The 24,408-nt window shown below is 40.3% G+C and overlaps 1 protein-coding gene across 1 annotated transcript; it reads right to left on the reverse strand.

The window, feature by feature from the left end:
- Window positions 1–50: 50 nt before the first annotated feature.
- ndrg1a (N-myc downstream regulated 1a) lies at window positions 51–24,408 on the reverse strand. Its single transcript, XM_034160192.1, has 16 exons — window positions 24,281–24,408; window positions 15,136–15,207; window positions 8,343–8,378; window positions 5,557–5,662; window positions 5,271–5,391; window positions 4,953–5,015; window positions 4,792–4,852; window positions 4,381–4,467; window positions 4,184–4,240; window positions 3,975–4,078; window positions 3,736–3,792; window positions 3,577–3,628; window positions 3,223–3,270; window positions 2,822–2,857; window positions 2,474–2,525; window positions 51–1,443 (listed from the first exon to the last, which is right to left on the reverse strand). The coding sequence occupies exons 2-16, from the start codon at window positions 15,187–15,189 to the stop codon at window positions 1,226–1,228; spliced, it is 1,152 nt and encodes a 383-aa protein (XP_034016083.1). The 5' UTR covers window positions 15,190–15,207; window positions 24,281–24,408; the 3' UTR covers window positions 51–1,225.

Genomic DNA, 24,408 nt, shown 5'->3' on the forward strand with positions numbered 1-24,408 from the left:
CTTTTTAATTGTCATTGTTTAAAATAAATACAAAGTGTTATGTCATTTTAATGTAGCACTAGATGGCTGCGAGTTACATCTTTACAAAGTTGTCTTGAGTTCTACAATGCAAAAGCTGCTGTAGTGCAAGTAAAATGAGAGCAGATGTTATCAGGTAAATTCTACAGCTACTGTTGTGTTGTGTCACTCAGCCAAAACTGCAAAGGAGCATCACATTATTAAAAAAAAAAAAAAAAAAAAAAAAAAAAAAGAAGTTCCATGGCACATCTTTGTTCCAGTTTGTTTGATTGCATAGAAGTCAGCATAAAAAAAAAAGGTTTAAAGCAATTGTCTAAAGCTATAGTCTATTAATGACCTTTAAGATATAAAAGCTTTTAATGTTTTTTTTTTTTTTTTTTTTAAATGGTGCTCTTTGGAATGCTGTAAAAATAAGATTTCACAATTCTTAAAGACTCACCAGTTAACAGGTAAAATGTCATTGAATTAAATGTTTTTTTTTGGGGGGGGGGGTTTGCTGGAAAAATGGACTGTCACTCACTTTATGCAAAATGCAATTAAGTCTGTCCCTTCAGTTAAAAAAAAAAAAAAAATGCATAATTTTGGAGGCAAATTGCCATTTTGGTTTATTCTCATACTTTGTCGTTCATAACCGCTCCTACGTACAAAATGACAACACTTCTGACATAGAAAATAAGTGATCAATTCCAGTGAGAAGAAGGAAAAAAAACAAAAAAAAAACAGCAATTTACAGTCAGGTATATTGGAAAAAGCTCTGATACATGAAAAAAAATGAAGATCCGGCGGGGGGGCAGAGGTGTGAATTTTATCATGAATATGAGATCGGAGATAAATGTACAAGCTGGTGTAAACGTAGCCACAGCTGTATGACATTGTTTTTATGTCCCCAAAAATGCTGCGTTGCCCCTAACTATACCAACCACCTGACCAGGGAGCGCTTGTGGAACTTCTCTTCAGAAATGGGTCCATCTTTTAAAACGTCTTCTCAAATTGCAGCGTCTAACCTGCACAGAAATGTCATCTGCAGGTGAGTGTCCATTGTGCGTTTTATGTGTCCGTGTGCATTACTGTGTCTCCCTGTCCCACTCTACGCCAGCATGTGTGTTTGTGCGCGTGAGAGAGAGAGAGTTGTTTTGCAGTTAGAGGCAGCGCAGCACGAACTGATAGGACCGCGACGGGTTTGGGTGTCATGAGAGGGAACGCATATCTAACAGGACACTTCGGTGGACTTGAGCACAGCTTGGTCCGCACTGCCATCCAGGGATCCCTCTGTGTGGGAGCGACTGCGCTGGTGTTCAGCCGTGTGGCTGCGGCTGCGGTTTCCCTCGGTAGTGTGGGAGCGGGAGCGGGAGCCTTCGAAAGAGGTGATGCTGGAGCCGGAGGCGGTGCGGGAGCGGGCCAGCCGGGTCATGCTTGCTGCAGGCACTGAGGGACAAATGCGGTTATTCAGTAACAGCAGCTTTAATCAATGCACCATTAATAAAAACAATATTTCGAATGAATCTGGACATTCCCAGGAATTTTTTTTATCACTACTTTAAAAGTTATTTGCAAGAAAAATGGAGCAATATCCTTGAACTTGTGCCACTCTAATTGTAGGTAAGATTTTGATCTCACATTTAGTACTGTAACTGGAATGTACCTTTAGACATGTTTGGACAAGAGATTAGATAAAACTTTTATTGATCCCTTGGGAAGACTCCCTCAGGGAAATTGAGGTTCCAGCAGCATTGTATAGCAGCAGACAGGGTATCAAAAAGAAAAACAGTTTGCAAATATAAATACCAGACATATTGATCAATACTGGTTACTACTGTTCCTCTCATTCCAGACCTCTGTCTTCCCGTTACTCCTCCCCCTGAGCCAATTATGAGTTAAAAAAAAAAAAGATTAATAAATTTTCCTCTGGGGTCACCACAATGGATCCATAGACCATCATGTTGATTTTGCACAAGTTTTACACTGGATGCAACTCCAGATGGACTTTGCGATTGATGCATATGCGGATTGAACCAGGGACTCCAGAGTATTAATCTACATTGGACAGTCTCTTCTGCATGCATAGATCACGTGGATGAAGACGCAGCTTGAATACATTTATTCAATGCACAATTCATTACTTAACCTTTTTTTTTTATTTAAGAATAAATAAATTTTGCTGCATGTCCTAGTTTGAAGTATTTAAATAATATCTTTTGGGATCTGGACAGTTGCTGTCACAGTAGATAATAGAGTACCATAGCCTCTGGAAAACTGATTAAGTCTGACATTATGTCGCCAAAAGGATTAACGTCAATAATCTTTAAAGCTTGAACTGTGAGATCCTTATCTCACCACAAGGTGGCAGTCGATTCCCAAGATAAACTCATTTAGTGCAGTATGTATGTGTGCAGCACCAAGTAAGATTACTGTTTATAACCAACAGTGTCGCAGAATATAAAAAATGGCAACTTACTGTATCCCATGCCCTGAATGAAGTACTTGAAAGCTTCTGTCAGTTTGGCAGGCTGCAGAAAAGGAGAACACAAGAAGTGTGATAATTGGCCCTCGTCACCAATTCTGACAGATTCAAACTCCAGCAGTTTACTGCTCGGGCCTAAGACAGAACAGCTGCGAAGAGCAGGTGCTGCACCGGGCGGAAGATTACACCCTGACAACTGTGCTTTACGTCTGCCACTTCCTAATGCTCTTAAGCGAAACCTTCTTACAACATCCACCTGACCCTCTGTGCTGATTATCCAGCAGCTCTACAGTAACCACTTCAAGACTTTTGTTTTTTTTTTGGTCTCGTGTGCATACACACCTGGTCAACCTGAGGCATTCCACCACAATCGGCCATCTGAGAGGGGGGGAAAAAAAACAAAAAACAACAGATAAGACATTTAGCAAGCTGGCACCTCACTAATTTAAACACAAGGAACACAAGGCCCTGAACAGTTAACCCCTCTAAAAATCCACACGTTTGTGTCTGATAAAAGGCTGCTGTGGCCTAAAAAAGTAGGTCAGCTGCAGCAAATTGTGTCCTCAGCGGCAGTGTGCATTCACACATCTCCTCAGAGGTCAACTTCAACTGTCCTGCCTCTGGTTAATAAGTCACCAGGTAAATGCTGAGCCACTGGAATCTTATCAGCAGATGCCCATTCCATCAAGGCTATTATCTGAGCAAGGATGTGGGAAGGACAGGGTGAGAAATACGCCACGTACCTTCAGCAGGGTGGCTTTTGTCGGGTCAAGCTTGGTGTTGCACTCAACCTGTGAGGAAAATCAGACAAGAAAATATACATAAAAAGTCTAGAATTGGTGCAAAAAAAAAAAAAAAAAATTTAGGTGAATTTGAATGAATAATTTTTGTATAATAATGCCAGAGAGATCAGTGCACGCTTGGAAGATATGTTAAACCATTGCCCTCAGGTGTTTAATCTTCCATATCACTTGGACTTAAATAGGTAACTGAAGTAAATGGAAAACACGTCCGTCGCAGATTAGTGTCAGGACGTGTAATCATTAGCGCTGGAGGCCGCGTTTAATGGCTGTGTGAACGTTCACGTCTTAACTCACCACGGCATCCACAGCAGGAGAGTTGTCACCAACCACCAACAGAGTAGGGCACCTACACAAAGGGGAAAAACAAAGTGATAAATGCAGGAAGTTTTACTTTTTGTCCTTAAATTGCACATTTAAGAGGAAATGTTTGCTTAGTGTGTGACGCCAACCTACTTGAGAGTTCTGACGTGGCTTCCAGGGATCGGCCTCTCAATCTCCAGATCCCTTCGACTGCAGAGAGACACTTATTATAAGCACTAATTAAGAAAATTCCCATCTTATAACAATTTGTTGGGTTTGTTTATTCATTTACTTTGACTGTGCTTCATTTAGACACGTTTCAGTGCACTGGTTAACGATTCGTGTGATCTGTGCAAGCTGCATACAGCCACCGTTTAATGTGTTTGCTTTACCTTTCGTACGACTTGACAAAGAGATGCAGGTTGAACTGGTTCATGTCGTTTATGATGTGGTGGCGGTACGTTCCGACCAGTTCCTGGTTGTGGTGGATCTCCTCCTGTGGTAACCAAGAGATAGACAGTGAAGTCATTGTGTCCTAAAGGCATTAAAAAGTACCATCCTATGCGAATACCAATCTTGTCATTAGATTGAGAATCTGTACCTTTCCAAAGAGGTGTGTGATGATCATGCCAGACAAATCATGGGTGAGTCCAGAGAGCTGAAAGAAGACGTGGTAAAAATATCTACTTTCACATCAGCAAAAAATTTGTGACAACTTGTTTTATTTTTTTATTTTTTGGCAATGCAATCCAACCAAATCTAATCTGTGCATGCAGCATGTCAGGTAGGACTGTGTACCTTATGAGCAGCCCAGTCCATCCAACCTTCAGCGCACGGGTTAATGTTGATCAGCATCAGGCCTTCTACCATGTTTGGGTAGTCCAGCTGTGGCAAAGAAAATGCTGTTTGTAATGCATCAAAGCAAAACAGAAACAAGCAAAAAAATGCTCAGTGCTGCACATTTGTTTTCCTGACAAAGCAGCAAGAAGAAGATAAAATCTTGTAAACAACAAAGTCACACTTTCTACTCAGCACAACATGAGTGCTCACTGATCCAGAACATTCAAGGGGGGGGGGGTCATGGCTCAGCAAGATCAAGCAATGATATTTGGACAAAAAATCTGTTAAGTATTATGAGGTAATCCTATGCTGAATGCATCTCCCCACCCTCTCCAATATCTGACGCGGAGGGTGAGGTAGGAAACTTACAGCAAATCTAGTCAGAATGTAGGCCCCGGCTCCAATGCCCATTCCAATAACACTCTTCAGCCTGAGTATTGCAGTAAAAAGATGTGTGGATACTGTTAGAATACGATTAGAAAAGCTTTCTTATTTAAGTATCAACAATCAGCGTCTAAACTGCAACTCACCCAAAATGCTTCAAGACCAGAGGGAGGGTTTCGGCGAGTTGATCCATAGAGGGGTACTCGTACCTGCAGACCAGACATATCTATGTAGCACTATATTATTGATACCGAGCCACTTCTGGTTGCCCATCTGCTTTGATATCATAGCGAGGAGGCGTTAACGCGAGTTAAGGTCCCCATGTCAGGGATTAATTAGGCCGTCTAAAATAAACACCTGTCCCCTTTAACTGGGCCACCTTAAGAACTTCCACAGCAATCTGCCTGTTGAGTCAAAGACTGGCAAGTGCCCACATTCAACATCAGTGCATGTGAAGAGCTTACCCAGTGGAAAAGCTGTGCGCACCCTCGTGCTGCCCGGGGGCTTCAACGTGACACACAGCGAAGTGCTGCATGATCTCATGCATGTCCTCATGGTTGAAGAGCGTGTTCCAGCACGTTTTGTCTGGAAGTTGTCAAAAGAGGGGGAGAAATGTGTTGACTGAATGTGGAGAAACAACTTCATTTAACCAAAAAAAATGTGCAGAAATATTACTGGAAACTGTGGAGCACATTCACAAGGATCCCACAGCAATTATACAAGAGTTAAGATGTTGGCAGTCAGGCTTACGGTTCAGTCCTATGTCATGGTAGGTGAGGATGACTGGTCGGTCACCCTTTGGAATCCCCTTCACAGTACAGTGGACTCTTCCAAACGGAGTCTCCACATCATGCTCCTAGAGAGCGCAAAAAAAAAAAAAAAAAAAAGTGCATCTTAAGGAGGGTGGGAATAAAAAGCTAATACAATGAATCGATAATTAAGTGAAGATTAATTTAATCACCAACTATTTTGATAATCATCGTCTTAAATGTACAAATTCTTTGATTTCCACTTCTTAAATGTGTACATTTTGTAGTTTCTTTAGTCTTATTTGACAGTAAACCGTACATTTTTGGGTTGTAGACTAAATAAGGTCTTTGCGTTTTCAGAAACTGATCTATATTTTTCACCATTTTATGGACCAAACTACTCTGGAACATCATAATAACAAAAATAACTTAGTTGCAGCCGTGTAAAATATGTTAGGATTTTATTTCCTGTCTTCAGAAGAGGAAAAGCTGTGTGCAATATTTTCTACTATATCCTGCCCCCAAATGGCTCTTTAATTTTATATCCTGTAAATGTGAGGAATTTTTTTTATTACCATTGCAAAATAAATACATTTTATAACAAAATTATTTGAAAGAAGGGTTGAAAGTTATACAAAGAATTTATAGTGCTGATTTATTGGCACAAGAATCAGAATATCAATAAAATAAAAATAATTCAAATTAATTTAAAAAATCCTTAGATTAATTGATCACACAAATAATAATTTGTTGCACTCCTATACTGTGCTTTCCTTTAATATGAAAAGTCAGTTATAAAACTACAGATGCATAAAACACTTACTGATTATCTCTATGTTCATACAATCCTGATAAATTACTCAGAGACACTAATATAAATCTGTTTATCTACTCACGCTGACTTCAATTTCAGCAACAATCATTTCCATGTCAGGATCTTCCAGAACCATGATTGCAAAGGAGTTTAACACAACTGACAAGTGAGGTTACAACAGCTCTCAGAGTTACAGATCCGATGGTTTTTAAGCCTCATCCTGAGAGCTGCATTTTATATCCCTGCAGCGGACCGGCTGGACTAAGCTCCTAGACTCCCATGAAGCCTTGCAGGCTGGTTAAAACAAGCTAATTCTAGATGAAGACATCCCTAAATAGGATCAGCCAATGTCAGACAGAGGAGCATCAGCAAACAAGTCAACATACCAATGGGCGAATGGTCAACGGGAAACATACCAGATGACTGAACGAATGAGGTGACGGCAGCGAGAATTAGTCAGCAAGTTTTGAGAATCGTTTCCATAATTTTCACGCGCCCCATTATTAATGTGCTCCAGCGCACAGTATGAACGTGTCGAGAAAATGAGTTTGAATGTGCAACCAGACCCTTCAACCGCATTAATCCCAAATCACATCCAAAGTAAACTGGTTTAAATGGTTTGACCACTCAGCATTTCACAGAAAAATTAAACTATTTGTTGTGCCAAACACTGTATGTTGTACATTTGCATTTTATAGCATATTATCCGGCTTCTTCACCCATGTCCCACCCCACTGCCACATTTTGTGAGGAAGGAAAGAAAAGAAAAAAAACAAAACAAAAACAAAAAAAAACTGTTAAACAGTTACATATTTGAGTAATCCTGCTTGTAAGCAAACAAACTGGTTTAATTAATTCAAGTCTGCTGCACAACCATTTTTAAAATGTGTCTGAGAATCTGAAGTCTAGCCAAAGATGTGTACATGGTCCACTCTGGTGTAAAAGATGAGTTATTGGGTTGACTAATTTTGACTGTGCTGATCCGCGTCGAACAAATAACCAAGCGAGAGTATTTACTGGATGTGATGTAGACATTAGGATCTCAGGATTCACTACACGTCACTCCACCCGCCCTCCACACGAGACACAGAGGCACGCAGGCGGCAGAGACCAGATAATCCTGCAAGGTAAAAATGCCGCAACCAACATTTGTGCGGATGTGGAAGAAGATATGAGCATGCATACTTAGCTGTGCATGCATGGATATGTATATACACAGGGGTACACATAACTGGTACTCATGGTGCTAAAAATCATTGATGCACAGCAGAGGGAAAGACCTTTCCTACAATCTGTCATTGTTTTCCTCCTATGAAGTGCTCCCTTTGTGTTTTCTGCTGCACATCATTTATTTTTAGCATGCACAAGCACCATGAGTACCAGTTATGCGCACCGATTTTTAAGTTCAACAAATGTGTCAGTGTGACTTTAAAATAAGTCAGCAGTGGTTTTAGAAGCAGACAACTAAAAACAATAGGTGTCCAGAAGAGAAAAGAAGCTCAAAGATTGGACTTTTTAAATAAAAGTTTCAATGTTAAAGTCATGCTCCTATGAGTTTAAGCCACCCTAGAGTCTGTCCATCGTGCCTCAGCGTTCTAAAGCGACCCAGCAGCTCCCGCATTTAGAAGCGGAGGTTTCTGTGTAAGCTTACATAGTCACATCAGCTGATAAGTAAAGCTAAAGACTTTGATATGTTGTCACCGTATCATCGGACTGAATTAGCAGATCCTCGATTTGATTTGTACACATGAAATTATAGTGGATGGGAAGAGTTCATCACAAGATGGATGAGGCTCTGCAACTACACCGCATCAGTACCCGGGAATTTCTTTTTAATTCAACCACTAGATGGAACTAAACTTGCTAAGACTAGAAAAGGGGTGTGTACACCACCAAGCGCTGAAAACCTGCTTTAACTAGTAACATTTTTAACAGCAGTAGGAGTAAGAAACGAGAGCTGGAAGGGAACGTACCTTTGTTACGAGCTGCAGCACAGCTTCTCTCAACCCCTGAAAGGAAAAAACAGAGCAATGAAGACGTACAACAAACACCATTATAATGCAACGTGTAATTTAAAAAAAAAAACAGCTTTGCGCTAAAACTGTCAAGCACGGGCATTCACGTGTCTAGTAAAAGCTTTTTAGAAGTTAATTACACAGACTACCGTATTTTCAGGACTATAAGTCGCACCGGAGTATAAGTCGCACCAGCCACTTTATCCATTATAAAGAAAAACAAACCATAAATAAGTCGCACCGGAGTATAAGTCGCACCAGCCACTTTATCCATTATAAAGAAAAATAAACCATAAATAAGGTCCACTGGACTATAAGTCCCATGGACATACAGGTATGTTAACATGAAAAGTTCAGATGATAATATTGTGACGGCTACCGTTTTCGGATGCATATTTCACCAGTCGCAACTTGTAATCTGCAGAGTATGATTTTCTTTTTGGTGGCATTTTTTCGGGCCTTCTCCGTTGTCTTGTTATGTTATCAGTAACGTTGAAATTTTTATTTTTCTATGGTAGTCAGAAGTCGCAGGAACAGTCACACAAGCCTCGAGTGCCCTCTCGTGAGCTGCATTTTACCTACGGATATGTTTGTATTTTGCGGACCACATTGCGAGCCGAACCATGCAGCACCTACCTGCGCAGCTCATGACCACCCAGCGGTGTCGATCCAGCTCCTTCCAAGTGCAGATGCTAATCCTCCGCCGTCGCTCAGTGCTCCCATGCAGCTCTCAGCGTCAACTCTGCTCACACTGATATCCAAGGGTTGAAGCTGTCTTGTTAGCCGTCCCGGAATAAACACCATGTTCGTCTGCTTCAAATGCTTTTCACAATCATCGACGCCAGCTCCTTCCAAGTGCACACGCTAATCCTCCGCCGTCGCTCACCCGGTGCTCCCACGCAGCTCTCAGCGTCAACTTAAACACTCTGCTCACATTGATATCCAAGGGTTGAAGCTGTTCTGTTCGCCATGCCGGAATAACAGCAAGCACCGTGTTCGTCAGCTTCACACGCTGTGGGTGAGGTGAGGAATACGCATCCAAAGTTCTGTTCTCTGATTGGTTATCGCGACCAGCGTGAACTATAGGATGGCCGTCATACTACAGTGCCCATGATGCATTGCATTTCCTTTTCCGGTGGCCATTTTAAAACATAGATCGACTCTGTCACGTAAAATTGTTTTGTTACAGTAAATTAATTGAGATCCTACCGGTATATTTTTCATTTATAAGTCGCACCGGAGTATAGGTCGCACCCCCGGCCAAAACATGTAAAAAAGTGCGACTTATAGTCCGGAAAATACGGTATTAATGATCAGTTTGATGAGAAAAAAAAAGCTTTTAATGAGTACTGATTTTTACTCAAGGTCATCAAATATGGCCATCGGGTATTGTGACGACTTTGCATCCATCCGTCTGTTAGTCTGTGCTCAGCATACGTCCAGTCCTATTACTGCCAGCGTCTTCAAATTCACAGGGAACATTCATGGGACAAGTTCAAAGATGGCTAACCCTGACCTATTTTAAGAGGTTAAAAAGTCACTTTTGAGACCTAATATCACTTCTGAAGTCATTTACAAGACATTTAGCGAACATTAGCATGGTGACGTCACAGGCTGGTAGCTAGTTGCAAACTCTGTCACTTTTGTGTAAATATAAGCTCTGTCATATATTTTGTATAGGCTAGTGAGAAATAAGCACTTCTAAAACTGAAAACTCTGGTTTTGTAACCAGATAACACTACTGGAGTCATTTATAAGACATTAACGGACGTCAGCATGTACGCTAACTTCCGCTAACTCAAAGCTAACGTCCACTGTTGTCAAAAGCTCAAAAACGTAAATACTGTTTACGACTGATAGAGGGGCTTTACTGAACATGTACAAATTGTAAGTAAGACAATATGAGCTTAATAATTAATGTAAATAACAAATGTATAATAATATAGATAGATACTTTGCACTGGGATACCAATTAAACAACTGCAAATTGTGAAGAAGATAATGCTCATACAGCAGAGGGTATTGCGGTATTTGCTTTATATTTAAATCATTTTCTAGAACTTTTCATTCAGACAGTTGTGTTTACACCCCTCGGCTTGAATGGGCATAACTGGATGAAGTCATCTCCACCAAGGAGGATATGCTTTCAGTCTTTCTGCATAGTTGGCAAGACACCTCTGCAGTACCATCCTCCCCCACACACACACACCCACCCAAAAAAAGGAAAGTCACGTCTTGAATGTGGGAACATGATTCCTTCGAGGCGTAGAATCTAATTTCTTCATATTGTGAAATAAGGTACATTTGAACGCATTCTTAAACTACTGCAGCAGCCGTTGTCTGAGTGAAGAGATTTTCACCAAATGTGGGAAGAATATTCCTTGGGCATGTGTCTCCAGTAGAACTGCAATCAATAACTGATGATTAATAGACCGCCAACCATATTGGAGAATTTCTGGCATTTTATGAACCAAACGTCTAATCTGTTAATTGAGAAATTAATGAACAGCTTTGTGGATTATGAAAAATAGTGGTTAGTTGCAGCCCTAGTCTATAGGTGATTAACTTTAGGAACAGATTGGTCAAAGGTTAAGGTCATCAAAAACGGTCTGAAAAACACATTTTCAAGAATATCTCCAAAACCAACAGGGCTACAAAGGCGATATAAAGCTCATATTGATCAATTATGTGGTATAACTGATGGCATGATGAGATGACATCACTAAAACATCAGGAAATGACATCACTATAGTCTGAAGCAGGGTAGGTGTCACCCCATTGATGTCTTTCATTGTAATCTGTTGCAGGTTCACATTTTTTTAAAGCAAATTTCCAGCACTGTCCAACCTTTGAGGAGGGATGTGATCATTGAACTGTTTGTAGTTTCAAAGGGCAATGACTGAAATTAAATTTTTTTTAAAAGTACCCACCCCTTTGTCTTTACGTGATTTTCCATTGTTTTTTTTACATCTGGAAAATGCATAAAAGTATAATAAGGTTTCACTATACAAAAACTTCCAAATATATGTCATTTAAGCTTAAAGTGAAAAATCTGCATAACAGGTGGCGTAGATCTGAATCTCTTAAGCACACCTCCTGGAAAACTTGATTTCTTGTCTTCTTTTTTAAAAATCATCTCTTTTTTACAATCCACCACAAAGTTGTGACTGATATAAGAACAGATAAAATTCCTCTATATACACGTTTCCCCCATAATGAGCCAGCAAACATTGGAAATGCCTTTTTTCCCCCCTCTACAAGTAAACAAACCAGTTTGGTTCATAACAAATAGAATTTCAGGTAGTGACAGAGTTTCCTGAGCATACAGACATGTAGCCATCCAAATCTGAATAAAAGCTATGTAACAATGTGGCAAGAAAAATACATGAATAAATCCAAAAAACAAACAAGTGGTTGAGTGGTCCGACCGACTGTCGTGCTAAATTCTGCTGATAATCAGTTGTTTCTTTGTATGTGCATTACAGTATTGAACATTACAAGATAACCGAAGGAGAAAAATAAATGAATGAAAGTAATGAAGACAGGATCCATCTGTCAAAATGAACAAGTATGTAGTTGATGCCATAAGAACAGAAAAATTCAAAGTTGCACTTTATTTTCATGATCATTTCAAAAACACCAGACTTAATATTCTCTTCAAACACCAACGGTTTTCTGGGATGATTCAGTTTTTGGGTTTTTTTTTTTTTTTGGCAATTCATTGAAGGAACTGACACCCAGTGGATATCTTCTCTAAAAGTCATTGTGCACAGTCATATATATAAAGATGGAAAAGCTCATAGTAGCTGTAACTCCTTCAGAGTTGGCGCGGTTATCTTGACAGTTTCCCCTCAAGCGTGCAAGTTCAGTTTTTCAGAATGACCCAACACAAGTCATTTATTTGTATGCACCCACACTCCATTTCTTATTGCCCAGTGGAACCCATCTTAATGCTCATTGAGGGACTTTTAATCTACCCCGTGGCTTGTCTAAAGCCAAGTGTGTGTACAAGTGATGATTTTGTTGTTATATTAAAGGAGGCAAGTCCTTGTTCAAGCCATTGTTTGAAGTTCCATACAATCCCCAAACTGAAAAAACTGGGACGATATGGAAAATGCTAATGAAATAATAATAATAATAATAAAAACTACGCAGTGATTCCAGATTTTATCTTGACTTTTGTTTCATAGCAGACAGTATGAACCCATGATATTTAATGTTTTGCGTGGTCAACTTCATTTAATTTGTTAATGCAAGGTGACCAAAAAAACAAAAAACAGAACACACAAAAATTGTAATAAATCCAACAAAGGTCCAGAAAATTAGGGGAAGACTATTGTTCCAATCGTCTTCCTCAACATGTCTTGTTCAACCAACTCAATTCATTTATATAGCGCCAAATCACAATAAAGCTGCCTTAAGGTGCTTCACACAAGTAACATCTAACCTTACCAACCCCTAGAGCAAGCACACAGGCGACAGTGGTAAGGAAAAACTCCCTCTGATGATTTGAAGAAGAAAACTCGAGCAGACCAGACTCAAAGGGGTGACCCTCTGCTTGAGCCAAGGAAAAGACATTTGTCTAGAGGCGTATTTTGCCAACAAATCACACCATTTGGCGCAAAGAATGTGACTTTTAAACAAAGCAACCAAGACAACTGAAACTTTGGGGAATGGTCATACACAGACTGAAATTTAAGTTTATTACAATATTTATGGGTTGTGTTTTGTTTTTGTTTTTTTGGCCAACCTGTATACATCCATTCCTGCATTTTAAGCCTGCAACACTTTCAAATAGAAAGTTGGCACACATAATACTTGCGCCATTTAAATGTATTTTTTTAAACCTCATTAACAGCCCTAAACTGCCCCCCCAACCCCACTTTTTTTTTGGGGGGGGGGGGGGTGTTGCAGGTCTTGAATGCAGGAATGGGTGTATATTAAGAAACGCAATGAAGGTACACAAACCATGAAATCTCTTTGGTTCATACAGTCTGCTATGAAACAGAAGTTAAGGTAAATGTAAGAATCACAGAGTTTTGCTTTTCTATACATTTTCCTTAATGTTCCACCATTTTCCTGATTTGGGGTTGCATTTATTTTTTTAATCACATTACTGGGATTTGTTTTTACTTTGAGATGAAACAGTGTGCATTTCAAATGTTTTTTTTAGTAAATTCCTTATTTTGATGACATGTCACAAAGCAGTAAAATATGTAAAAGCCCAGTGGGGTTTATTTATAGGCATAGGCACTGTACACTTTATTGTCCACAAGGTCAGTGTAGTCATATTATATCATCTTGTCCTTAGAATAGCATTTTAAAAAAAATATGTTTAAACAAATTTCTAAACTAAACTTTAGAAACGTAAAGCAACACTATGTAGGATTTAGTGTCATCTAGTGGTGAGGCTACAGACTGCATTATACCATCATCCCTGAAGAATTTGTTTCCGGTCACATTCTTACTTCTTTAACAGAAACTCGTGCTGCCTTGTGGAAAAAAAACAAGCATGCATTTTCTTCCATTTTACAAAAATGAGGGTTCTCTAACTTGTTAGCCTGCTTTAGCAACCAGTAAACAGTTTATACTGGAGTAACCACACATTCCTCTTTTCCCCCCTACATTTTTGTGGCTGCAATGCAAAATACAGAGTAAAGCCACCTTGACACTTGCACGAATTTGCTCCCCACACTTGCACTCAATCTTGAGTGCCAATGCGTAAACTCATTGCAAACTGTGCGAGGCTGTGTGCCAGAGCGCAAAGAAAAGTTTGAAATGTTCAAAATTTCTGGCATGGATAATTTTCGTGCCACTTGCGGGAACTAGCTGTGAACATTGCACAACCTATTCGCAAAACACTGCCTGTCAGTGTATGCAGGGCCTCGCACAGTTTATGATGAGTTTACGCAGTGCCAATGAGTAAACTCATCGTAAACTGTTATAAACTGTGCGCCAGTGTGCAAAGAAAATTTTGAAATGTTCAAAATTTCTGGCATGCATAAATTTCATGCCACTTGTGTGAACTACCCGTGAACATTGCACAACATATTCGCAAACACTGTGTGCCAATGCCTCATTGCACGCAGGGTGTCGCACAGTTTGACAAGTTTACTCATCGTAAACTGTTATAAACCATGTGAAGCTGCACGCCAATGCACAAAGAAAATTCTGAAATGTTCAAAATTTCTGGCACACAAATTTCATGACACTTGCGTGAAGACTGCGCAACCTATTTGTAAACACTGCGTGTCACTGTCTGTTGTTGCGCGCAGGGTGCCGCACAGTTTACTCATTGGCACGCAAGATTGGGTGCCAGTGTGGGGATCAAATTTGTGCAAGTGTCATGGTGGCTTTTCAAGCGTACCATCTAATGATACGCATTGACACAATGAACTGCACGGCAGTGCAGAGCCAAAATTTGTGCAAGTGGCAAGGTGGCGTAAGCATGACCCTTTTGGGCTACTGTAGCAACATGGCGGAGCTTCTTCATATCTACATGGCAGCTTCCATGTAGATATGAAGAGTTCATTCAGAGCTCATGAAAACATTCATTTACTGTTACAGGTAATTGGATACCAATGAATAGATGGTCATGAATTCTATTTTCTGTTTCTGCTTATAAACAGCAAAAAATGCATTTTAAGAAATTTAGGTGTACTTTAGTATACACTAGTAGAATTCCACCTTAGATTTGGAATCTATAATAGAAGACAAAACTTACTGAATTTTCATGGAATAATATACTTACCAGCACATCTCTGTCAACTAGAGGTTTAGACTCAACAACCTGGATGTTGTCCATTTTAGTGAGCAGCAGAGCCTGGAGGGTCAGAGAGGAGGGGAGAGTAAGCAAATGCAAAAAACGACCGGTTTAACCAGTTTCTGTTGCAATCCAAGACACTTCAGGGTGTGAAAAAAAAAAAAAAAAAAAAAAGCAGCTGCATGGAAAAAGGTCAAACAAAGTTATCCACACAAAACAAGAAGTATCGCTTTGGTTCAGACAGTCTGATTCTGTTTTTCCAAAATTCCACACTTCAGCGACTTCCACATTAATAAGATTCCACGTCAAAGTCTTCACTGGGATTTATGATTCATTAACTGGTGTGAAAATCAGCTACGACGTCCTGATCCTTGGGTGGGTGCTTCGCTTATCTACAAGTGACTCAGAAAAGTGAACGCCGACCTGCACGTGAGCATGCATGCTCACGTGCAGGTGCAGGTGCACAGACATACAGAGACGGGAACTGATCGGCGCCAACACACCGACCACATAACAGGCCACACCCATCAAACACCCAAGATCCAGTGGCGAGGAAACAAAGACAGTATCTCAGTCAAGTTGTCAAACGGGGTCGACAAGGAAGATTTTCTGGATTTTCTGTCTCAACCCAAGGCTCAATAATTTGAAGTAATGTAATGCACATACATATGCAGGGTTCTCCCCAAGATTTGTTCACAGCATAGGTGGGAACTTAGCAGAGCCTAGCCGTGCGGTGAGCGTTGCAGGCGTGAGTATTGCAGGAGGGTCCAGAGACATCTCCCCCTAAGAAAACTTTGAAATTTATAACCCTTTGAAGCATGCTTTCCTGCATTTTGAGGGCTTTTATAACTCTGTATTGCTAACTGGGGCGTTAAATAACATGCGACATAGCATAGGGGCTCCCTATGCTCAACTGCGCAGGCAAGAACCCTGATATGTCACAGAATGTAGTGACGCTGACGTCCCAGGAGATATAACAATAAGATGCATTTTTGACTGGAGTGACTCTTTCAGCGTTTCAAAACAGCAAAAATGGTGACAAAGGTCAATTTCAGTTTGAACATGGGTCAAATATTAAAGTTGCTCCAATTTCAGTAAAGAATTATGCAAATTATTGTTTGGGTTAATAGGGTTCAAAAAAGGAATAGTTTGCACCATCTGCAGTGGTGGGCACAGATAACCAAAAAATTAACTTCGATAACAGATAATCAGATAACTGAAAAGTTATCTTCAATAAAGATAAAACGATAAACCACCCAAAAATGTATCAGAAGTTACAGATAACCGATAACAGATAAATTCCAATATAATATTATCAAAAATAACAACAGACCCAAACAATAAGACCACACTTTTCTTTCAACAGTCTACCCCTGTTCAGCTTTGTTTATCGGTTTAAAAGTTATCGGGCAAAAATTAATCGGAAGATAATTGGACCGATAATTGTTTTTAAAATTATCTAAAAAGATAATCCGATACTGAAAACATTATCTTCGATAATTATCTGTTATCGGATTATCGGAAGTGTGCCCACCACTGACCATCTGTCATGCTTAGTTATGTTACATGTTACAGACATATGTCATGTCCTAGAATTCAATGGATGTTGACCTTGTTTGACCTTTACTTTGGAGACAAAGCTATTCCATTTATTGATCCTTTTATTTCAACCAATAATTTGTATCATTTTTGCTGAAATTGGAGCAACTTTAACTTTTGACCCCTGTACAAACTGAAGTTGACCTTTGTCACCATTTTTGCTATTTTTATGCCATAACATTCCGTCATAGATAGTCCAAACTATACTTTTTTGGAATTGTTATGATCAGACAAATAATGTGATATAGTTTTCAACATGATTGTAGCATTTTTAAAGTTTGACCTCTGTGTAATTCTTCATTGACCCCTACCTGGCTACAGCTACCACCCTGGGATGGCTATCATACATTTTTGTGTAGGCCATGATACACTGAGGCTGGATTCTAAGTGTTGCTTTTTTCCCCTTAAGTGGTACTGATTAGGCCAAAATTCATGACTGGCTCATGGACTATTTGTCTCAGTGACAGATGGTCTCCTAGAGAGGAAAACAAAACAGGAGGAAATGTGATTTGCAAATAATCCCCTTTCCAGTTAATTTCGCCTAAAAATACAGTCAAAATCTACTACAAACTAAAAACAGCCAACACACCCTGATGACTTTCAGGAATCAGAATGTTTCTGATGTATATAAGAACAGAGAATCAGCTGCGGGGGCTGCAGAGAGAATAAACAGGGGGCGTGCAAAGAGATGCCAGGCATCAGATTGTGCTCGGATCATGACGCTTTGGAGTCGAGCAGCATCTCTGCATGCAAATCAAATTAGCTGGTTAAGAGAGCTCTTTGTGCACCGGGCCCCAGCAGCTCCACAGAGTCAGAGGGCAGCGTGCCGCTCTTGTCTTGCTGATGAGGTCCTTAAATAACATAACTATGACACCATGGTTTCCACCAAAACATCTCAGCTTCTTTTCAGTCCTCTGCAGGCTTTTTATCTTTGTAAACAACAGAAACATGCTGACGGCACTCTGCGGCCCGGCCTGCCATGCGTGGCGGCCTTGTCGGGGGAAGTGATTCATTGCAGCTCAGAAGTGAGGATGTCACATACACGACCAGGACACATGCATGTCCCCACACGCTGCTCTGACTGGGAGAGCAGAGACTGGAGCCAGCTGGAACACACAAGAGCTCAGAGGACGAGAACGATCAGACAACAGATTCATTTTTCTGCCGAGGCCGGCCGTCTTCACACTGCAAGAGCTTTGTTGAAGACGGCGAGAGGTCAGCCCTCGCTGAAATTCCACAGCCATGTGAAACAAGGCAACGCTGAAAGTTTAAAAAAAAAAAAAAAAAAAAAAGACTGATTGCAACATATGAACTTTTTGAGTTGAAGATGGAGAAATCTTAGAAATCAGTAAACCAGAGAACTAAATATAAACAGCACTGACCTTCAATGTCAGTTAGGCAGCAAAATGCTAAACGTGCCTGTGAATGGTCACCTCGTACCGCTAATATTTCACCTGAACAACTGGCACGGATGGATGGAGCAAAGTGTTTTCATTTAACCTCCACAGGATCTTAATTATAACTTTACATAGACCTGTACATGTTGCAGCGATCACCATACTTGTGCAATGAGTAACCGAGTGGAGTTCACAGGTGTCCATTTCTGAGCTTCGTCACGTAGATGCGTAAAAAAATTCAGTGGTTCAGTTTCAAAGCAGATCATTTTTGCTTCTCAGTTTTTACTTCTTTTGACTAAACAGCGGTGGTGGTTTGTGACAATAATTTCACAATACTGCAGTGTTTAACCTAGAATTTTCAGGGCAGGTGCTACTCACAAAAGTGTCCTCCCCACCACCAACCGCATAGGAGCATCAATATATTTGGGTATAAGCCAAAGTTAATGTATACATATTTTGTCAGAATGCCCTCAGACATCACTGGTAGACCTCAGGGTGCATGTTCACCTACTATTTTAATCAAAGTTTAATTCCAGACAACATGATAAACCATGTCTATGCAAAAGAAGCCTGGGCCAAACATGGCCTGCAAGGCGCAAATTAACAACCCCGATTCAGCTGCTGTACATCGGCAGACATAAGCTGCTGTTTGACAAAACCATCACGCAGATCACATTAAGAATCACAAAGGTTTTGGGTTTGTTTTCATGGGGGGGGGGGGGGGGGGGGGGGGCAATAGCTGTAGGTGATGTATAAGGTGTGGTAATGGCACATCGATAGGAGGCAAAATCTGTGGAGTAGATATCAGACTCTGCCTTTTACTAATAGTGCATACTGCAAACGTTAATTGATGCAGACAGCAGGCTGTTTAACAGGAGTTTTTAAATTTTGTGCTGCTGTCAGTCAAGTGCATTAAGATTTATAAAAATAAATTAAATATAAACACACTCCACAGAAGATTTTTTATATATCAATCAATTTTTTTTTATATATATGAGAAATCAAGAAATCCAAGCGCTGCAGATGCATCATTTAGTAACTGGTATCCTACATAATGGATTTTAGCAGTGCTTTCATTTATTTCAATAGCGTTATTTTTCTTGGCATAATTAACAAAATATGTCTGGCCTGGATGCCCATTAAACCTATAATACTGTAAGGGATACTCTGTACTGGTTATCAATACACTGAATGAATAAAAACCACTTTAAAACCAGCTTCTATGGAATAAACTAAATTGTATTAAAACCATTTTATATTAGTGTAACCTTGTCATAGATAATTAGAAATACACTCAACAAAAATATAAACGCAACACTTTTGGTTTTGCTCCCATTTTGTATGAGATGAACTCAAAGATCTAAAACTTTTTCCACATGCACAATATCACAATTTCCCTCAAATATTGTTCACAAACCAGTCTAAATCTGTGATAGTGAGCACTTCTCCTTTGCTGAGATAATCCATCCCACCTCACAGGTGTGCCATATCAAGATGCTGATTAGACACCATGATTAGTGCACAGGTGTGCCTTAGACTGCCCACAATAAAAGGCCACTCAGAAAGGTGCAGTTTTATCACACAGCACAATGACACAGATGTCGCAAGATTTGAGGGAGCGTGCAATTGGCATGCTGACAGCAGGAATGTCAACCAGAGCTGTTGCTCGTGTATTGAATGTTCATTTCTCTACCATAAGCCGTCTCCAAAGGCGTTTCAGAGAATTTGGCAGTACATCCAACCAGCCTCACAACCGCAGACCACGTATAACCACACCAGCCCAGGACCTCCACAACCAGCATGTTCACCTCCAAGATCGTCTGAGACCAGCCACTCGGACAGCTGCTGAAACAATCGGTTTGCATAACCAAAGAATTTCTGCACAGGGAAGCTCATCTGCATGCTCGTCGTCCTCATCGGGTTCTCGACCTGACTCCAGTTCGTCGTCGTAACCGACTTGAGTGGGCAAATGCTCACATTCACTGGCGTTTGGCACGTTGGAGAGGTGTTCTCTTCACGGATGAATCCCGGTTCACACTGTTCAGGGCAGATGGCAGACAGCGTGTGTGGCGTCGTGTGGTTGAGCGGTTTTCTGATGTCAATGTTGTGGATCGAGTGGCCCATGGTGGCGGTGGGGTTATGGTATGGGCAGGCGTCTGTTATGGACGAAGAACACAGGTGCATTTTATTGATGGCATTTTGAATGCACAGAGATACCGTGACGAGATCCTGAGGCCCATTGTTGTGCCACACATCCAAGAACATCACCTCATGTTGCAGCAGGATAATGCACGGCCACATGTTGCAAGGATCTGTACACAATTCTTGGAAGCTGAAAATGTCCCAGTTCTTGCATGGCCGGCATACTCGCCGGACATGTCACTCATTGAGCATGTTTGGGATGCTCTGGACCAGCGTATACGACAGCGTGTACCAGTTCCTGCCAATATCCTGCAACTTCGCACAGTCATTGAAGAGGAGTGGACCAACATTCCACAGGCCACAATTGACAACCTGATCAACTCTATACGAAGGAGATGTGTTGCACTGCATGAGGCAAATGGTGGTCACACCAGATACTGACTGGTATCCCCCCCAATAAAACAAAACTACACCTTTCAGAGTGGCCTTTTATTGTGGGCGATCTTGGAGGTGAACATGCTGGATGTGGAGGTCCTGGGCTGGTGTGGTTACACGTGGTCTGCGATTGTGAGGCTGGTTGGATGTACTGCCAAATTCTCTGAAACGCCTTTGGAGACGGTTTATGGTAGAGAAATGAACATTCAATACATGAGCAACAGCTCTGGTTGACATTCCTGCTGTCAGCATGCCAACTGCACGCTCCCTCAAATCTTGCGACATCTGTGTCATTGTGCTGTGTGATAAAACTGCACCTTTCAGAGTGGCCTTTTATTGTGGGCAGTCTAAGGCACACCTGTGCACTAATCATGGTGTCTAATCAGCATCTTGATATGGCACACCTGTGAGGTGGGATGGATTATCTCAGCAAAGGAGAAGTGCTCACTATCACAGATTTAGACTGGTTTGTGAACAATATTTGAGGGAAATTGTGATATTGTGCATGTGGAAAAAGTTTTAGATCTTTGAGTTCATCTCATACAAAATGGGAGCAAAACCAAAAGTGTTGCGTTTATATTTTTGTTGAGTGTAGATACCCTCTAATTAAAACCAATTAGCATCAGATTTTAAAGAGTAATATTGTATTTTTGAAAACAATTTAAAATCTGTTCAGTTAGCCAAAAGCTGGTTTAACTGAATTTTAAACGTTTGAAAGACATTACACAAGGATCCTTCCTGTACAGCAATTTCAAAATAAGACAAATGTCAGACTTGTAAAAATTCAGTAATGATTTGGAATTTTAACTCTCGCCCGCCGATACAGAAATGCACTTCAACATACAGTAAAAAGTTGTGAAATGATACTGAGGACAGTTCAGTCATTCTATTCACATCTACAATTCCAGCATTCTGCTATACCAGATTTTCCACCATATTGAAATTTACTGAAACGTCAAATAAGACCAGCGCATCACACTACTTCTGATTTGCCTTGTTTGCAATACAATACTTACTCAGCTGTACAAAACAGGTGATTCATTTCAGTGACACGAGGAGGTGGTGGCAAATTGTCAGCTCTAGAAATCATAATTAAAAAGGGAAACACTATTTTGCAGCATATCATTTTGTCACAGAGATCTGATGCGTTTAGCTGCAGCACAGGGAGCTTCCTCTAATCTGGCAACTCTCCAAAGAGGCTTGTGTCAACGGCAACATGCACACAGTGTGTGCAACAAAGTCACACAAACATCTACATGCATATTCCTTTTACTAACCCCTTTTCTCAGGCAGTGGGGAAGAGAAGCTCTTCAGTGAAACAGCTTTTGTCTGGCAGAAGTGAGAGAATGTTATGCAATCAGCAACAGGAAACAGTGGGAGGACACAAACTCCGGACGATCCAACACATACACTCCAACAATTTAGTAGAATGTAGAGGACACACAACCTGAAAGCTTTCTGAATTTTCAAGCACAATTTGTATATCTTTGAGAATAAAGCTGCATTTGTAGATTACTGATAGTTTTTTCAGAAATTCAATGTTTTCGCTTGACAGGAAGACAATGTGGTTTTACTTTAGGGGAAAAAACAACACTGACGGACTACGTGACATCTCCATTTCTTTTTATTTTTTTTGAAAAAAGTAAATATAACACTATGCTAAAATACACTCGGCCATGAGCATTGTCTTCTTTATAATTTGCAGTTGTTTAATTAATATCCCTGTGCAAAGTATATTTTATATATATATAAACAATTCTGCATTTATTGTTATTTACATAAATTATTAAGATCCTATTGTCTTACTTACAGTTTGTACATGTACAATAAAGCCCCTCAATCAATCAATCATAAACAATATTTACGTGGATAAGTTTTTGACAAGAGCGGAAGTTAGCATGCACATTGATGTCTGCTAAATGCCTTGTAAATGACTCCAGAAGTGTTATCAAGTTACAAAATCTGCATTTTCAGTTTTATAAGCGTTTATTTCTTGCTAGCTTTTACATAATATATGACAAAGACATTACAGTTACACACAAACAAAATGGAGTTTGCAGCTAGCTACCAGCCTGTGGCGTCACCACGCCAACGTCCGCGAAATGTCTTGTAAATCACTTCAGAGGTGTTATTAGGTTCCAAAAATGGCATTTTCAGTTTTAGAAGTGTTTATTTTTCCACTAGCTTTTACTGAATATATGAGAAACATGTTATATAAACACATAAATTAAGTGTTTTTAAGACAGACCCATCACTGACGTCACGATGCCGCTCTACTCCAATTGGCTATCACCTCTGCCACTCAAAGCAATAAAGGAAACAGACTGAAAACAGAATGTGAATTTTTTACCACTTATAAAAAGGTCAAGGTTAGCCATCCTTGAACTTATCCAAGCTCTGTGTTCTGTGAATTTGGAGACTCTGGCAGTAATAGGACTGGACTTATGCCGAGCACAGACAGACGGACGGACGGACGCGAAGTCTTTGCAATACCGGATGGCCTTCAGTAAAAATTAATCAATACGCCACTGCTTTTAAGCCAAAACATCTGAAATTGCCTGTCACACTCTGCTCGTATTCGCTTTATGTGCTGGAACAGAAGGATAGGCTTATTTTTAACCAAGCCTCAAGGTCTTTCAGCACTGTTACAATTGTACACCCACAAGACGACAGCACTAATCTGCAAAAACAACCAAAAACGATTGCTTCACTAATCTTTGTGAACTTGCTTAATCTGTCAAATCCCTGATTCTGAAATGTCAGCCTTCCCGATTCAACTAAGCTGTGACAGACCTACATTTTCATGTGGTGTCACCTATCAATATGTGGTCATGACACACAGCCTGCAGAGCGAGAGCCAGAAGAGTTGGGGGTCAGGGGGTCGGGTTCTGCAGCTGGGTATGCATTTGAAGTAGCTAGTGTTGCCCATGGCTTTCTTTACAGACGGTATCAAAAACGGCTTTTTACTGCAGTATCTGGTGAAAAGCAAGTTAAGTCAAGAACTGGATGCAATTAAATTCATTCAATGCATTTAATACCAACCAGTGGGGTCGATCTGCCATCAGTGCCATTAGATTAACAGACACACTCCCTGAGTTTTGAGTCTGCAAAAAAAAAAAGACCCCCCCCCCCCACACACACACACACACCCCCCAAAATAAACAGATTATGCATGTTTTCTCCGGTCTCTAAATATTAAGGTTCGAAAGGAAAGAGGATTTGTTACGGAACTATTCCTCTCATGATTGTAAAAGAGTTGACATAAAAACCTTCCGCACACGGGGTCACGTGGGGAAAGTATATGCTCTTCTTCTTTTACACGTCACGCACCCTACCCTAAAAATGCAACTGAACGGTACCAGAATATTCAGAATAATATTCGAGCATATGCCAAATCTTTTCCACCCTACCGAGTGTATCTTTAAGAAGATGAAGTGACGAGCAAGAATAGCATGTCCGGACATGCTGCAATCGCTCAGCCACAACTGACAACTCCTCAGTTTCTGACAGAAAAAAAAAAAAAAAAATCAAAATTTTTAATGCTCGCAATAAAAACCTACCTGTGAACGTATAAATCCTGATTGTCCTGACGTTAAAACTCCACACACACATAAAAAAAAAAGTTGACAAATAATTCAGAAGACAAACGTTGCGTTTGTTTACAACCAGTAGTGAAAGGCGGATGTAT

Source organism: Thalassophryne amazonica, chromosome 20 (assembly GCF_902500255.1).
Source record: "Thalassophryne amazonica chromosome 20, fThaAma1.1, whole genome shotgun sequence".
Taxonomy (NCBI): domain Eukaryota; kingdom Metazoa; phylum Chordata; class Actinopteri; order Batrachoidiformes; family Batrachoididae; genus Thalassophryne; species Thalassophryne amazonica.

What these genes read in the sequence shown, in the direction of transcription:
- ndrg1a (XM_034160192.1), bottom strand. Translation starts at nt 15,189, where the DNA reads ATGGACAACATCCAGGTTGTTGAGTCTAAACCTCTAGTTGACAGAGAT. An exon ending in TGGACTGGGCTGCTCATAAG is followed by an intron (nt 4,241 to 4,380) that starts GTACACAGTCCT and finishes GTCTTCTTTCAG; the next exon opens with CTCTCTGGACTCACCCATGA. An exon ending in CTCCTGCTGTGGATGCCGTG is followed by an intron (nt 3,271 to 3,576) that starts GTGAGTTAAGAC and finishes TTTTCCTCACAG; the next exon opens with GTTGAGTGCAACACCAAGCT.